At 46.2% G+C, this 16,500-nt stretch overlaps 1 protein-coding gene across 1 annotated transcript in view; it reads right to left on the bottom strand.

Annotated features, from left to right (window-relative positions):
- Positions 1–16,500, bottom strand: part of LOC119379571 (target of rapamycin complex 2 subunit MAPKAP1-like) — a 111,868-nt gene that overhangs the window by 25,783 nt on the left and 69,585 nt on the right. Inside the window, 2 exon segments of the mRNA XM_037648875.2 lie at positions 2,238–2,404; positions 8,299–8,483. Coding sequence (XP_037504803.1) covers positions 2,238–2,404; positions 8,299–8,483 — 352 coding nt within the window.

Here is a 16,500-nt window from a genome sequence, read left to right as displayed (position 1 = left end):
TACACTATCGGTAAAGCACTAATTACCCTATTTACTTGTACAATTTTTACACTTTTTTATTCTTATTTCTGCGATTCAAGAAAGGGGGGGGGGATTACACAAAAATTTTGCAAACACGCCCTGAGTAATTTCTCCTAAAGTCATAACATGCAATATATCATGTTTACCTGATTGTAACCGATAAGTGTCAAGAAACTGACACCCCAAGAAACCCCCAGACAAATTGACAAGTCCCCACCCCAAAATTTTATGCACCACAGTAAAAGCTTGTTAATATGTACCTATTGGGAAGGCACAGTGTCACTACACGCTAACCAAAAGGTACTATATAAGGCTTCTTCTTGCATTATAGCAAAGTGGCAAAAAAAAAAATTCAGCTCTCTCATACGACCGTGGTGCAATAGCACAGTGGCCATACAATGAAGCGTTTCGAAACTGCAAGTGACACAAAACATGGTGCCAAAGCAGATGATTCATCCAGTTTTCCTCAATCACGTCTGTATGTTTATAAAGCGATCTACTACCGAGAGAAAACTGGCAATGCTTAAATGAAACACCATGCACTTGAAATAGTCCTGAACTGAGACCAGCGGCACGTTCAAACTGTCGCCTATTGAAAGCATAAAGCATATTAAAGGGGTCATGAACCACTTTTCCAAGTAATGATCTAATGACCTCAGTATCGGAGTTTACTGCCTCCCGAATCGATTGCCGCAAAAATTTCTCGAATCCGTCAAGAATCAGCGGAGTTACGGGGGTTTGGCGCACGCTCCCAGCGCTTTCTCTCTTTTCTCGTGCCGACGAGCGCACTGGAAGCTACACAGGGAGGGATGGCACGGGGGAAAGAAGTTACGTCAGCGCGCGTCATGAAACACAATCGCTCTCCCGCTGTGATTCGCTCGCACGAGTGCGGCTACCGTGTACTGAGGAGTGCGGCGCCGGCAAGTGGCGGCACCCCGCGGCAAGAAGCGCATCTGATCCGAACGCCGCTCTCGATTTATGTCGGCTATCGGCCAATAAGCATGCTATGTCTCTTGTGACGTAAACTGGCAGATCCGCGACGTCAACGTGCAGACGCCCCGCCCACCGACGAGAGTGAGAACCGGCCTGTTTCAAAAGAGGGCGCCTGAGGAAACGGCAACCTCGCGCTCCGCTGGTGGCCTTTACGCGGCGCACATGACTGTAATATTTGGCAGAGCAGTTCATAGCCGTGTCAGCTTTCCGTAGGATGTGTTTTTTCAACAAGCCCAAGGGGTGCTCAAGTGCAGAAATATGGCATAAATGAATTTCTGACATTCCCAGAGCAGTCCAGTACACTGTCCAGTGCCTATAGCTACATACAAAGGATAAACGATGATGGTCCAGTTTTGCTAAAGCTTAGCCTCCTCCGCCTGGCTACCTCTTTCCCGAATGCCCGCAGCCAGTTCCCCTCGGTCACCTACCACAGTGTAATGTCAGAAACATAGCTACAGGTTCAAGAATTCAATCTTGTAGTAACACCCTGGTGACTGCTGGACAAAGGTAGTGTGGGCACATGTTGTATCAGACTACCCAGTTCATGATTTTTGTGAGAAATAATATTGTTGCCTCATGTATTCAATACAAGAGTACTGCAAACATAATTTGACTTGAAGTGGCTCATTTGCAGCATGCAGTTGAAACAGGGCATCTTACTGCTATCTGACATATGTCTGATGAGAAAGTCCGTTGACAACAAACAGTACCGGAAAAAAAAAATCTGTTTAACTTTCGTATCCTAGAAGCGCAATGAAAAAATTGGAGGCCCAGAGCAGCATTCACCAGTTCAAGCAAGAGCAGCGATTTTTTTTGTTAACCACCCTATCAGCATGTAGGAATGAGGTTTCCACTTCAAGAGTTTGCATAATGATGGCATGACATAAAAGATATAAAAACAGTACAGTCATCGGCAATGCGATCGGGAACATCAATTTAATTTTTAAACAATGATTACTCAATTTATCAAATGAACCCGAGATTTTAAAATCAAACAAGCAGTATTCTGACAAACATTTATATCACATTGAACGCTCGTGTGAGGAATCAGTGTTTAGCCAATATGGCCTCTTGAAAACAATTTGGGTGTTCCCTCTCGTACTGCTCAATGAAGCAGTTTCGCCGAGTATGGTATATAAACATGGCATCGCAATAGATGAGAAACCAGCTACCAAAATCAGCACGAGAAGAGAGTGATGGGAAGCAAAAAAAGGGACGCGTACCTGAGTTTTGGTGAACGCCCCTCGTTGGTGTAGTGCCAACAGACGAGGCCTATGAGGTCCTGGATTCGGGCACCAGGCAATGCCGACACCGCAATGGGGAAGCCCCGCTCCTCCGGAGGCAGCATGCTCATGTAGATGTTGATCCGACGGTGTGCTGGCTCGCTCACCTGGGCAACCAATGTGCGCGTGCAGAACTCTGCTTACACTGTGACATAGCCCCGCATCACATGTAAAACGATCCCATGACCACACGTGGAAACAGGTGAACTTAGACATTCGTGAAAATTCCATGGCTAAGACGCACAAGAGGAAGAGAATGGCAAGCATTTATTTTTGAAGCTTGCCCAGAGCATGCGCCTTTCTTGGGATATGTATATGCACTTTATCAACAATGATTAACAACAGAGAGGGCACACAAGCAGAAGCAGCCATCTTGGAGCAGCAGAGACTGAGAATAAACTTATTTTGGTTATGTCACCGTGACCTCTTCTAGCGCTGCTGTTGTAGATTTTATCTGCTCCAGAAATATGTGTAAACTTCAGAAGACTCCCAGTGCTGAGGTCAGAGACTGATGACCAAAGTTCTTTCATAAATCGACTTTATTTTTGGTAGAAGTCGACAAAACTTGTGTGAAACTGTAGAAGAAGCCCAAGGTCGTAAACGTGGATAAAAAATTTGGGAAACTTGGCAAGCATGCATGACTGCAGATAACACAGACTTCAGTAGCTTTTATAAAGGCATAATTCTAAAAAGAAAGAAAGAAAAAGGGTCGAGAGAAAAAAAAAACAGAAAAGGAGGAAGGACGTTCAAAGCTCATTATACCACTACTTTGTACTTATACTGCTCACATGTACACAAAAATATACTATATTGTATTCACAGGAAATATGAGGGTACTTTTTTAGAACACTTATTTTTGACATCATCGAGAGCTTTTTGGAGTGAAATTTCCCTGTAGATCTAGTTTTTCTGGCTCTTTATTATCATTGTTTTTTCACAAATAAAACAAAGACAACCTAATTTAAAAAACAACACCTATGTGCTTTGATCACGACTACGTTAAAGTGAGACTTAATGGGCGTCTCCTGTGGTTTGCAGAACACTATGACCAAGTGCTAAGAAATGACAATTCTGGTGAAATATTTTAGACATGGTCCTCACTACAGATTTACCTTTAATAAATGACCCCTTGTTCCCTGCTGCCAATGATACCATTATCGTGTGGGTGCCAGGCATCATGACAAGAAATTTGGCTACTCACCTAAGAAAGGCGTTTTTATTTTATTCAGTGTAGCAAGGCTCTAGCCTAGAAATTACTACAAAATCCTAGCTCTGGAAAGAATTAATTAAAAGTGTGTTATGTATAAAAAAAATGTTCTTTTCACCAGAGAATATGCTAGATGATTTCATAATCACAGAAAAATTAATCGCATTTACGAATGCTCTGTGAATTTGATGAGCTGACTGACTGCTGTTATGAACAATGATAAGAAACTATGTTTCATTTTAACATTTTAAGCAGAGCTGTGCGAATAGCAAAATTTTGGGTGCGAAGCGAATTCGAATATTGAAGTGTGAGTGCGAATAGAATCAAATATTTTTCGAATATTTCTAGAATATTTTTTTAATACTTCGAAACGAAATTGCAGACAAAAAACTTAGAGGGGATTCCTAAGCATACTCTTATGAGATAGCAACATGAAAGTGTTTCTTTTCGGTAGGTTGATGAAGCATTGGTGGGGTGGTGTTTCATAGTTGTCTTATCAAGAATGAGGCAATGTAGAGGCCGAATTGTATTTATGTACATGATTTGGTGCAACCAAAGTGTTGCTGAGAACACTTTACACGTGATAGGCAAAGATGCCATTTCCTCAGCTTCTCCTCCTCTTTCAATTTCTGTGGAAGCCCAATTGATGTGGCAGGACAAGGGTGTGCTCCCTTCAAGTCCGGAGTTCCAAATCTGCCTCGTAAACATCGATATATAAGAGCATCTGAAATTTTGGATGCTAAAAAGCTTCGGCTTCCGATTTTTCGGACTTCCTGCCCAAATTTCAGGTCCAAAACAGCATTAATTGAGCCCCCACCTCTGCCACATCTTTCATCTCCATGTTGGAACCAGCGTTTTCTTGAGTTACATTTGCGACCGTAGCAGAGCTTGAAAGGCAGCTTTGCCGCAATACCAGGGTGTGATGAGGTGAAGCATATTGAAAATCTAGGGATCACTTTTAATTGGGCGTTGACTGTGTCTTGGCAAAGTTCGACCGTAACGGAGCTTGAAAAGCAGATTTGCTGCAATACCAGAGTGTGATGGGGTGAAGCATATTGAAAAATCTAGGGACCACTTCCAATCGGACGTTCTCTCTTGGCACAGTTCGACCGTAACGGAGCTTGAAAATCAGCTTTGCCGCAATGCGAGAGTGTAACGAGGTGAAGCATATCGAAAATCTGAGGGGGTCACTTTCAATCTGACGTTGACTGTATTTGCTTTTAGGAAGTTCGAATAGTTCGAATAGCAAAATTTCAGTGCGAATCAAATCGAATAGCAAACGCTATTCGAAAAATATTCGAAATTTCGAATATTCGCACACCCCTAATTTTAACCTAGTCAGTGACCTCAGAAAACTCAAAGCTGATCTTCTGGTTGCACATCACTACTCATGCAATGATGCAACAGCAGGAAGAATGCGTGGCCAGGGTGTCTGAAAAGCCAACTTTATATTTCCAATAATTTATAAACTTATTAAACAAATTTCACTTTGGAGAGAAAATATTTATATTTCTTTATTCCAGCTTACAAGTACACAAAGGGCTCAAGTTGTGACCACAAACATGCGTAATCGTTTACGCATAGCCCCTGCAAAATCCAGCTGAAATTGTGCTGCAATGCTCATAAGACATTTTGAATATATATGCGTGCATTTGTTCCCCAGTCTGCTGCCTTGCTTTCGTGAACTCGTTTCACTGCCCAGGCTTGCAAATGAAACCACATAACACTGCAACAGATGCAACGCTACAACGGTTTGCACTAGCAAGCACATTCCATAGCAGTGCCGCACAAATTCACGAGTCTGCTGAAATTCGAGTTAACAAACATTGGTGTTGTCCTCTTCCTGTCTTGCATGGATAAGAATATCTCGACCTCACTTGTCAGTGATAGAGACTGTCCCACTCAAATAGGTTAATAATATATCCCATTGAGGCGCAACGTCGACATATGTGGATGCAACTTGTTTTTGCCAGTTCTTTGAACTAGTTGCCAAGAAAGAGCAAGACATTGCAAATAGGGTGAATTGAACCTTCTGCATAGTTGATGTGTCTTGACTTAACCTCAATGTGCTGCATACAACTGTAGCCGACCATTTTGGTGAAGTCATTACGATGTTCGACAGCTCAGTCGATTTGCCGCGTTCCAAGAGCAACATCAAAAGTAATATTTTTGTTTGTTCAAAATGAATACTACCAAAAACACCTTGTGCATGCACTCTGAGCCTACAATTTGATTCTTCTTATGTAAAAATTGTGGAGATAGGTTTTGCGCGAAGCTTACCCACGAGGCGACCGGGAAGGGACGCGACATTCTCCACTGCCGTTGCACACAGATGCTATGGCCGGGTTCGTCGACTCACCGACACGGCGCAGAAAAGGCACTCGAGGCAGGTTGTCAACAAAGATGGGTTTATTAACCCAAGATGCAGCACAGCGCGAGAGTCGTGGGCTTGCAGGCCGTAAAAGGGAAACTCCGCAAGACCAGTCGAGTACGCTTGCCAGTGGTGCTGCGACTATCCCACTAAGGGCAGCAGTTGAGCGCACGGTCGAGACACCGCCTGCAGAGCAGTGAGTCAACCTGTCGTGCAGGCCTGAAAACATCTCCCGCGGAGAGCCAGCACCAGACAGAAGCGAGCTCATGGGAGAGGGGGTTGTCACTGGCGGCCAATGAGGACAGGCGAAGCGCAGTGACGTGTGCTAGCGTCGCGTGTGGTGAACATCGTCCAGACATGTCCGGACACGTGGCTCCATGCGGGGAAGACCGACGCATGGCTCGCACCAAGCCAAAAAGGCCTGGCTGCGTAGCCACGGTAGACATGTCGCCGATTAACGGCGGTTCCCGGCGCTCGAGCAGCATGGGGCCAGCACATGCGCTAGCTGGGGAACAAGGCGCCAAAGGGGAGGGCGCACACGATTCCCACAAAATATAACATGACTGACTGCAGAAAAAATTAAATATTTCTCCCCTTCACTACCTGCATCCACGTTCGTGGATATGACTTCTTAAGCAAATTATACACAACAAACTGCTCAGTCTTGCCAAAACCCCAAGCCTTTCTCACTCAGAGTGTCCTTTTACCCATACTCCAAGAGTGAGCATCAGAAGTCAGCGTTAGTGGCTGGTGTGCAAACAAAACAAAACGGCAGTGGGCAGAGTGCGTAGTGTGTGGCTGTTTAGGCCTATCTGCTTAAAGTTTTGCAAATAATATTATGTTTGCATACAAAGTAGTGTGAACAAAAGGTATGCCATTGGTCTTTGGGTATCATTAAAAAAATATCTGAAACACTCAAAGCAAGAATTCGCCTTTATCAGTGGCATTTTCACCATATTTCGAAATAAAGTCTCATTTGTGGTCACCCATTTTTAACATTTGGGAAAAGAAATTTTCGTCAGAATGTTTTTTATTGGTACTTTTGAAACCACGTGAAATAAGATTTTTCATACTGAATCTCTCTTTCTTGCCTACATCTTTTTATTGCGATAGCAATTTCATGGACACTCTTGGCTGGTTTTTGCCGTCGTCGTCATGTCCCCTATATGTATATATATACTATATATAAAAGCCACAAAGAAAAATAATTCAGAAAAATATTTTCCGAAGCGCGCGACTGGGGATTCGAACGTGCAACCCCTCACTCCGCAGCGCGTGGCGTCAGACGGCTCGGCCACGGAGCGTACGTCCTTCAACAAACTAACGGCGAGCTATTTATATACGCCATATACCACTTGCGGTACACAGCGCTCGGAGGCATTTCAGTTTGTTCTCAGCACTACCGGCAAGATGGCGAGATTTAAAGGTTGTCGCCCCGCTCGCTGCTGTGTGCGCGCTCCTCTACCACCTGTACTTTGCCCTGCAGAGCGTAGTCTGTGCACGCACGCTTATCTTGTGTTGGGGCAGTTTGTACGTCTTGTGCTTTCACCTCAAAGTTTGCGTTGAAGTTACAGAGTGCACGAAGATCACTTTGCTCGCAGCAGCGGCCGCGTTTGCAAAAGGTTGCGTAGTGTGTGGCTGTTTAGGCCTATCTGCTTAAAGTTTGCTGCTCAAACACAAAGAAGTAAGAACTATGACAGTTGTTAGTTTGCGCTCGTCCTGTGTATACCTGTGTGTTCATTGTGTGTGTCCTTCTTTGTGTTTGAGCAGCGTGCTTTAAATGTCGAGCTGTGAACGTTGTTAGTTCGCGCTCGTCCTGTGTGTGTTCTTTTCGTGCGTCCTTTGTGCTTGAGCAGGGCGCTGCACGTTTCGAGCTGCTTGCCATCCTTCGCGTGACATTCCAATTTGTTGCTATTGCATTCATTGCTTCGCCCTTGCGGCGAAATTGTGACTTTTTTTCGTTATTGAAGAGGTTCATTACATGCTAAATAGGAATAATTACCAAAGCTTGCACAAAACATATTACTTCATTTTCTTGGAATGCAGTATCGAGTGCCTTAGAATTATGATGTGCGAATTTGACACAATTGCAGACGGTTCATTGTAATTGGTATACGAAGGGGATATTAAGTACAAGATTGTTTAAGTAGGCATGGACTTTCAGGACACCCCATACTGGCTGCTGCAGTATGGCACGCAGGAGCCATTGGGAAGTGCTATACTTCTCTGCCACTGGCTCACTTCAGCTCATCTTGCAGGAGCACTCCACAACATTCTATCCACAGCTCAGTCTTTTACTGCTGTCATTCTTTCAACCCTCCACTTTCCATTCTATAACAACTGCTTGAAGCGCTAGTGAAGGCGAGAACAAGCGGTGTCCTTTTGATTCGTTTCTGATGTTGATTACTGGCACGCGTGCTCACCTTGCCATCAAAGCGCGTGTACTCATTGAACGGGTTGTTGGGCGCCACGGGAAACTGCTCCAGCTGTCGTGCCAGCGCCGAACTTCTCTGCGGAGCTTCGCCGTCCACGGGGGAAGACCACTTGCCGGAACGGCGGACGGTCCCGCCAGTGTCCTTGCGGGGGAAGTAGGCGTCCACTTCTGAGGCTGCAGTGGAGAAAGTATTTCCTCGTGTCAGAATCGGCAGCCGCCACCTCCTCTTCTCCCCTCCCCCCTTCTTAAAAAGAAAAAAAGACACTCTGAGTGTGTGCCTAATGTGTCAGTTGCGCGCCAAAATCACTGTGCAATATTTTGGAGATTTTTTGCTTTAGTAGTTTTTCGTCTTCAGAAACTTGAAGCGAGATGAACTCCCGTCATTCCCCTCCACTGCAATGTCCTACTGTTACACATTCAACACGGACATTTCGCTTCGTTAAATAGATCGCATCCGCAGCGTGCGTTTGATCAACGTGCCTTATCAAAGTGTATTAGCAACTTTTCAGAATAAGAGTGGTGAGGGTGTTCGGTGCATGCGTGCATGTACAACAGTGATTTAGGGGCGGCGCCAGCGGGGGGCAAGGGGCTGCCTGCCTGCCTGCCACCCTCTACCTCCACGCCCCCCCCCCCCTTTCTTAGTGAAAAAATCGTGGCGCCGCTACTGCAGTAATTTAACTAAATATTTGCCCGATCCCGATGGCGCGATTCCGACACGCAAATGTTGACTTCAAACACAGTTAGACAAATAAGCAGAAAGTACATCTAAATGCTTCATAAAAAATGCCTGTCATTCAGGAGATAATCTTCAGTGTTCGAACTGATAACATCTAGGCTGTTTATTTGAATGCACTTTCATGCTGCTGGACTCAATGATCTCCTGTCTCACCTCATGCAGTGAGACACGCCCATACCATCTGTCTCTCTGCGACAGCACGTGCTGACTTGTACGTGTGCAGAGGCCTGGAGACATCAGCTGCTTTCATGGGGATGGTTCAACTGCCAAAGTGTTTCCTGTTCGCCAAGCCCTGAGCGCGATCTACTAAACTAAGATATATGAGACTTGTGCATGTTACAAAACGATCTTTTTGACGGGGGCGAGGAGAGAAACGCACTTTTTTTTCGTCTTGCTCAATCTCCGACACCTTCGGCACTGCCCAAAGAAGACGGCAAGTCGCGACGACGCACTAACAAGCTTGACTCCTATTTTCAAAGCAGTTATTTGGCAGCCGAAGTAATGAATAGACTCGTAACGAGTCGCACCGTACTAAATCCCTCGTTTCTCGCTCGCTCACTCGCTCTGTCTCTAGTGTAGCGAAGTTCTCGCACGGAAAGCGATAAAAAAACAAAGCCGAAACATGCAATGCGCAATGATCCGAGCGCGGCTCTCATACACGGCACAGGGGCCCTGCGGGAAAAGCAACAGCCCACGCGCCCGTAGAGGCGCGACACAGGAGCCGCCGCGGCTGCTGGCACCTTATTTATCGCGGGCAACCAAAGCCTTCGCACAGTCTCCGGCTCAGGGTGGCTGGGAGCGGGTTCTCCGGTGGCCGATGCGGCACACGCGTAGCAGCAGCGAACGGCAAAGAATCGCGCAGGCGGCCACAGAAAGAAAGCCACCAACGAAGCAAAACGGGCCTTTGGACACCGTGCTGCGAAGAGGAATATGGCGAGGGGGAGGTGTTGAGCTCCCGTTTCTTTGGTACGGTCGCAGTGGCAAAGCTGAGTGAAGGGGGGTAGCTGAAACGGGGGGAGGGAGGGAGAAGTAGCGGGGTACCGTGAGGGTGTCCAAATTGGCGCCATTTGTCAGCGCAACGCGAGACGCTCGTCGTCTCTCGTTTCCCGTCGCCGCCGTGGCTCGGCCGTAATTACCGGCGGCTCGGGTGCGTGCCGGCAGCCAGCTATCCGGCCGCCAGTCAATTAGCCTGCCAAGGATACACTAACGCCCGGCCGCAGCCAACCAGAGAGTGCCGGAGGAGGACGCCTTCCTCCCCACACAACCTCATCTCCGCTGGCGGTGTACTACGGCTGCGAAGCGCGCCAGCGGCGCATCATAGCCACCGAGCGACGAGAAAGGCTCAGCGCACAGGCGAGAGAAAGAGAGAGAAAACGTCTCAACGCATCCTCCACTTTCCGCACGGGCGCACAGCGCAGCAAAACAAGGGCAGACGCGCGCACAAGTAGGAAAAGACAAATATGGCCGCGGATGGGGACATAAGGAGCCGGATGACCCCTCCGCAACCAAGTATGCCACCACCGTGAGACGACGACACTGCCGATCGCCGGCTCCAAACCAGCAAAGAAAACGGGTGCCACTCTCCGACAGAAAGCCTACCTCGGGATGACGTGCGATAGTTACCCGTCGACACACATAGTGCGGAAAGATGAGACGGCTAAACAAGCACGTCTCTCCGTCCTACCGCTGACGATTCGGTTGACGGTTCAGTGAAAAAAATAAAAAATTAAATAAACAAGAAAAAACCGCTACAGCGCTACGAAACTGATTTCGAAGTGAAGTGCCAACAGCAGCGCAGCTTGTGGGCCTTGCTCGCTAGTAAACGAGATTGTCCTCCGTTGCAGGTCGAAAGGCAAACGTTGCAATTTCATCGCCCTACTACGAAACTGCGCGGCTTATTTTTGGAGACGGTTCACGTACCGATGCAATAATTAAAATATTAAAGGCCAGATAATGGAGTTCGAAGTCTCGAGCATAACACCAGAGCAAACGGGAGGACACCTAAACGCACCAGCAAAGGAGTTAGGATCCTGCACTTGTGTGCCCGAATTGAGCTAAGCGCTCAACAAAAACTTGCGTACAATTGTGACACGATGCAATACTCGGCCAAGGGAGCACACGCGAAACATAATTTTTAACAGACGCGTTTTGTGCCCCACAGTGCAGCTGAGAGTTGACTGCGCGTACCGTGTCGTTACATAACAATAAAACAATAAACAACACTTCGCACGTAAGTGCACAGAGAGAGAGAGAGATACCGCCGAGTAAAGGCATGCGTGTCAAATACAAGAGAATATTGCGCTTGATACACTTCTCTATATAAGAGACGAGGTGTCTAAACAAATGAAAGAAATAAAGGAGAGAGAGAATACACATACTCGAGCGCACAGCTGTCAACGCAAGTCAACATATCAGTGTTTCGAAGGCACGCCTCCTTGCACCGTAGAATCAAGGCGCTGCTGTAGCGTATAGGCCTTATGCAAAATTGCTGCCATCTAGCGGCGCCGTGCGCTTTTCCGCCATGTTCAAGGCTAAGCGCGCTCCGCATGCGCACACACGGAGCGTGCGTATCAACGTGTGGCGGCTGATAGGAGTGGCAGTGCCACCATATTTTCTTGTGCCGTGTTGCTCACATTGAGGAAATTGCGAGGCTGAAAAAAGGTTTGCAGGAAACTAACCTTCATGTTATTAGATTTCCTCACGGCGGCGAGAATCAGCAGATCGTTTCGTTGCTCCGGCTACTGCTTATGACTAACGCCGTGTTTACGTTCGCCGTTCTTAACATATGCGGTATGTGACAGCATCGACACTCATCAGAGAACACTCTTTCGTGTCATGCCGGAACGGCACAGTTTTCGCGTCGTGTGCTTACAGACAAACCCGCTTCGTGTACGAGCTTCAAAGCTGCATCGCGGCTACTCGCGCATGCCTGCGCTGCTGTTGACATTACCTTGCTTATTGCATTCCGATAACACTTACATGTTAGACAGGTAGCTCGTGCGCGTCATTGATTCTCAGCGAACGGACCGATTGTGCTGCAGCGTGTTGTTTGTAGTTTGTTTTCGATTGTGGAGTTTAACAAGGTAGCGTTTGGCGGGATTCTTTGCGCGCGTATTGCTTCACTGTGCGTATTTTTCAAGCATTTCATGTGGTACCACTGCCAGATTCAGACGGGTGGCCCGGATATCCTGACCGACCCCCACCCCTTACTTTTCTTTTGTTTAATTTATACCCCCAGAAGTGCACATCAGTTTCTCCGAAAAGCTGATCACCCTTCGGAAAAGTCCTGTATCGACCCCTCTGTGCTAGGAAATTTTAACAGGTGCTTCAAGTGCGTGGCACTTTTCTTATGAAACTAAAAGAAATGCTATTCCGGGAAATGTGCTGCATTCGACCGTGTGTGCGCTAGCGCTGGCGGTTTCGCAGTCGTTCAGTCGGCGACGCAAAACTGCCTTGCCGCTGCGGGTTGACATTGTAAGGCACCAGCAGGCCCCGAAAGTGACGATGTGCACGTTAATATTCTTGGCGTATCGTGTTATATAGGGACACATGTCGGTAGGATATTCAATAAAACACCATCTGATCGGCACCTACTGCTTGGAGACACAACACTTTTTCATGTTCACTTTTCACGTGCGTGAGATGCGCGAATCTCTTACATTTCAATCGTGCAGTAACTTTATAATAACATACGTCGGTGACTATACTGCTGCGAAATATTTTTTAGTTAAAAAATAAAAACGAGGACAACGCCTTTCATTTCATCAACAGCAGGACATAGGCTGTACCTTATGAAATACGCTTTGAATTGGGTCTACAGCACTTTGTTACCGTCATCGCTGTGCCTAGCCGTGTCGCGCGTTAACGCTTGTTCCCATCCATCCTATACTACACGCATGATATTCAAATAGCTAACAATGCTTTATTGTCTACACTGAAAACAGACAGACCAAATTTGTAACCTAGCGCAAAGTTTCATTCTCCACGAGGCAGGCCTACATGTGACTCGCGGTGTCAAACTTGTATTTTCTTCTCGCTGTGAGGCAGTTCTTTACACGTAATAACCGTCAACGTAATAACTAGGAAATGCCTGTAACGTGTGCAGGCCCTTACACACTTATCTGACGGTTTATGCCCCGACTGCCCACTATCGAAGCAGATACAAGCAAGAAGTTATAGCAGCGACAGCAATACGATTCGGCCGCAAGCCTCCAACATGACGCCGAATGGGTAGCTTCGTCAAACCTCCGACAGATGGCAGCAATTTTGCATAAGGTCTATTGGCAACATTAGGACGACAGAAAGCGCTCGTTTCAATGTTCCCATAATAAGTATAAAGCAGACGAACGGATGGCTTAAAAAAAAAAAGTTTGACCTTGGTCCCGAACTGGACGTGGGGTTGCCAGTGAAATAAACCTAGAAGACGGAGACCTGCAAGGGTATCGAATCTAAGAGTCCCCCCCCCCCCCTTTTTTTCCCCCTGCTACCCAATGTGACCGCCCAATATATTACAGAGTCCTTATAATACTATAAGTTGGGTTCGGCAATCTTCTTGAAAAACACTTTCGGTAACTAACGAGTAAAATGAGCGAGCAAAAGACAAGAAGCGGACCGATATTTGTTTCGTAAAACACACCAGCAAATTCACTGATTGCCGTACGAGTGTGGTGTATAAGGTCCCTTTCAGCTGCGGCCGCTTCTACGTAGGACAGACGGGCCGATGCATTAACCAGAGATTATTAGAACATAAGAGATCGCTAACAGGAGGCTCACCTTCTAATCTATCTTTACACTGTCGAGATTGTAAGTGCACGCCAAAAATTCGATGAATGCGCAGTGCTGTACCGGCATAGAAATGAAGAAACGCGCCTGATGATTGAAGCATGACATATCGAGAATAGTGGTAGCGCATGCGTGAGCCAACCGTCGATTAACTTGCATAAAGATGAAATCAAATGCCTTAACAGTTATCTTCCACGTAGACCGCCACGCGTGCCGGAAGGTTCGCCTGTTGCATGGGCATGCGCAGATAGGTTTTCGTGCCTTCTTTCTTTTCAGCCGTTGTGCGTTTCTTCAGTTGTTAGTCGGCGTTTGTGGTGTCCTGACTTCTTTCTTGTGTCCGTGTTTGCACGCCCTATCTCTTTTTTTTAGAATGAATTCGGTAACTTGCTGTGATTCAATGTTTCCATTAAAAATCATTGTTATAAAAAACACTACGCAATCTTACTTTCATTATATTTCAATACAAAAAGTACTAAGCGGAAATGTCACGGGACGATAGGCTCTGCACGGCTATACGAGCCGCACACAACGCACGAACGAATAGGCCATTTTTTTTTAGACCGAAAACTTAGTTACAAATTGCATGCGAAGATTTACAGATGTGAGTATGGCTTCCGGTGCTATTTTCCCGCACAGAAAAAGAATGAGGAAAGTACATAACCCGTAGACCTGCTGGAATGCTTCCGAAACTTTACAAAGCTCAAAAGAAACCACGGCGCACCTCGAAACGACCAAAATGATGTTCCGAAATTATAGTTTTCATAGCGTTATCGCAATGCCAAACACAACACTAAGCACGCATACAATAATTTGCGGCATACACTAAGGCAGACGCCATGCGCCGGAGGACGCGTTGTTGAAGTGTGGAGTTAAAGTGCATGTGTCTATTGTGACGCGCTGCAATTTCACTACGAATAGTAATCAATTCACCCAACCTTCAAATCTACTGAGTTAGGCCCGTGTGCTTAGATTTAGGCGCACCTTAAAGAACCCCAGGTGGTCGAAATTTCCGGAGCCCTCCACTACGGCGTCTCTCATAATCATATCGTGGTTTTGGGACGTCAAACCCCAACAAAATCTACTGAGCTGAAGTGATTCCGAATGTCCTAAAGCTAAAGCACCCTAACAAATTCAAAATATGTTCCAGCCATAACGTTAGTTCCATTACAGATACCTGGGCTTGACGAAAAGCTGGTGAGAGACCCCAAGAGAAGTGGCTCCCATCTTTTTTAATAAAGGTTCTTGTAGGCCGACGCAAACGACTTTACACACGAATTTTCTTCGTTTATTCATTCATTTGTTGTCTGAATCATTAAACACAGCGATTGACAAACGGGAACGTCGGAAACACCAATTTGTCAGTTTTTTCAGCAAAGAAGAAAACCAAACAAAATATTATAAAAGCCCAACGGAGAAAGCTAATCTAGGCTAACCTAGTCGAATATATATATATATATATATATATATATATATATATATATATATATATATATATATATATATATATATAGTTGAAGGTGTGGTTGCCTTTGGTTGCCGTATAAGTATGAGATGTGGCACTTCAAGAAAACTTAATTTATTACGTCGACGTTTCGGTCAGAGCCTGACCTTTCTCAAGACGAAATGTTCGTGCATATTATATATATATATATATATATATATATATATATATATATATATATATATATATATATATATATATATATATATGTGTGTGTGTGTTCGCGTATCTACCATACGCAGTGTACTCCACCAGGCACAAACCTGTCGGGTCGGCAATATCCAGTGGGTTCAAAAGTTTGTCTTGCCACAGAACTTGTCTCGCCTCGATCTAGCACCCAACAAATGACGGAAGAAAAAAAAAAGCGCGCGCGCGAGAAAGCTGGAACAAGTTCCTTTTTTTTTTTTTTTTCTGTCCCTGCATTGTTTCCCACAATGGAGAAAAGTTCTTTCAGGCCCGACGACTCAATCGGGAAAGGGCGCCATTCCGCAAAGATAACCCATTACGCGACACAACGGTGAACGCGCGGCAGTCCGCTACCCAAGAACAAACACGGCGCGACGCGTTAAAAGGAGCGGAAATTCCTTCTCGACGCGCCGCGCAATATAAAAAGGACAAGGCTCCGCGAAAAACAACCAAACTATAAGGACCACGAACTACGAAGGTGGGCGAGGAGGAAGGGCGTGTCAAAGTGATTAAAGCGGGCGGGAACAAGATAATGCGTGCTCATGCCACAAAGGGACAGCGGACGCGGTAGCAAAGGAAAGGGGAGGCGGGGGGGGGGGGGGGGGACGCGGGAAAGTTTTTGACGGCCTCAACCGAGTTCTGAAAAGTGACGCGGGACTGACCACGCAAAGACATGAAGACAGGCTGAAATAAAATAAGACAGAGAGACCGCGAAGCCTCGTGCTTCCGGGCAAAGCAGCTAATTAAGATACACACGCAACAACAAAGCTCGCCGTACTTGGGTTATGAGAAGTAAATAGCGATTGACCGGACGAGAGGTTACGTGCAGGTTGTTCAGAACAAGAAAACTATACTTGTGTCGGCGGAACGCGGAAACTAAAGCACCGGGAGAAGTATAGTCAAAAACAACAAAACCCATCCCCCGATTCTAGCTACAGAGGACCGTTGGAACCTCGCGAGTACGTAAACTTTCAGCACCGGACGTA

This window comes from Rhipicephalus sanguineus, chromosome 1 (genome assembly GCF_013339695.2).
Source record: "Rhipicephalus sanguineus isolate Rsan-2018 chromosome 1, BIME_Rsan_1.4, whole genome shotgun sequence".
NCBI classification, from domain to species: Eukaryota; Metazoa; Arthropoda; class Arachnida; order Ixodida; family Ixodidae; genus Rhipicephalus; species Rhipicephalus sanguineus.
The sequence above is the reverse complement of the archived record's forward strand: the minus strand, read 5'-3'. Positions and strand labels throughout refer to the sequence as shown.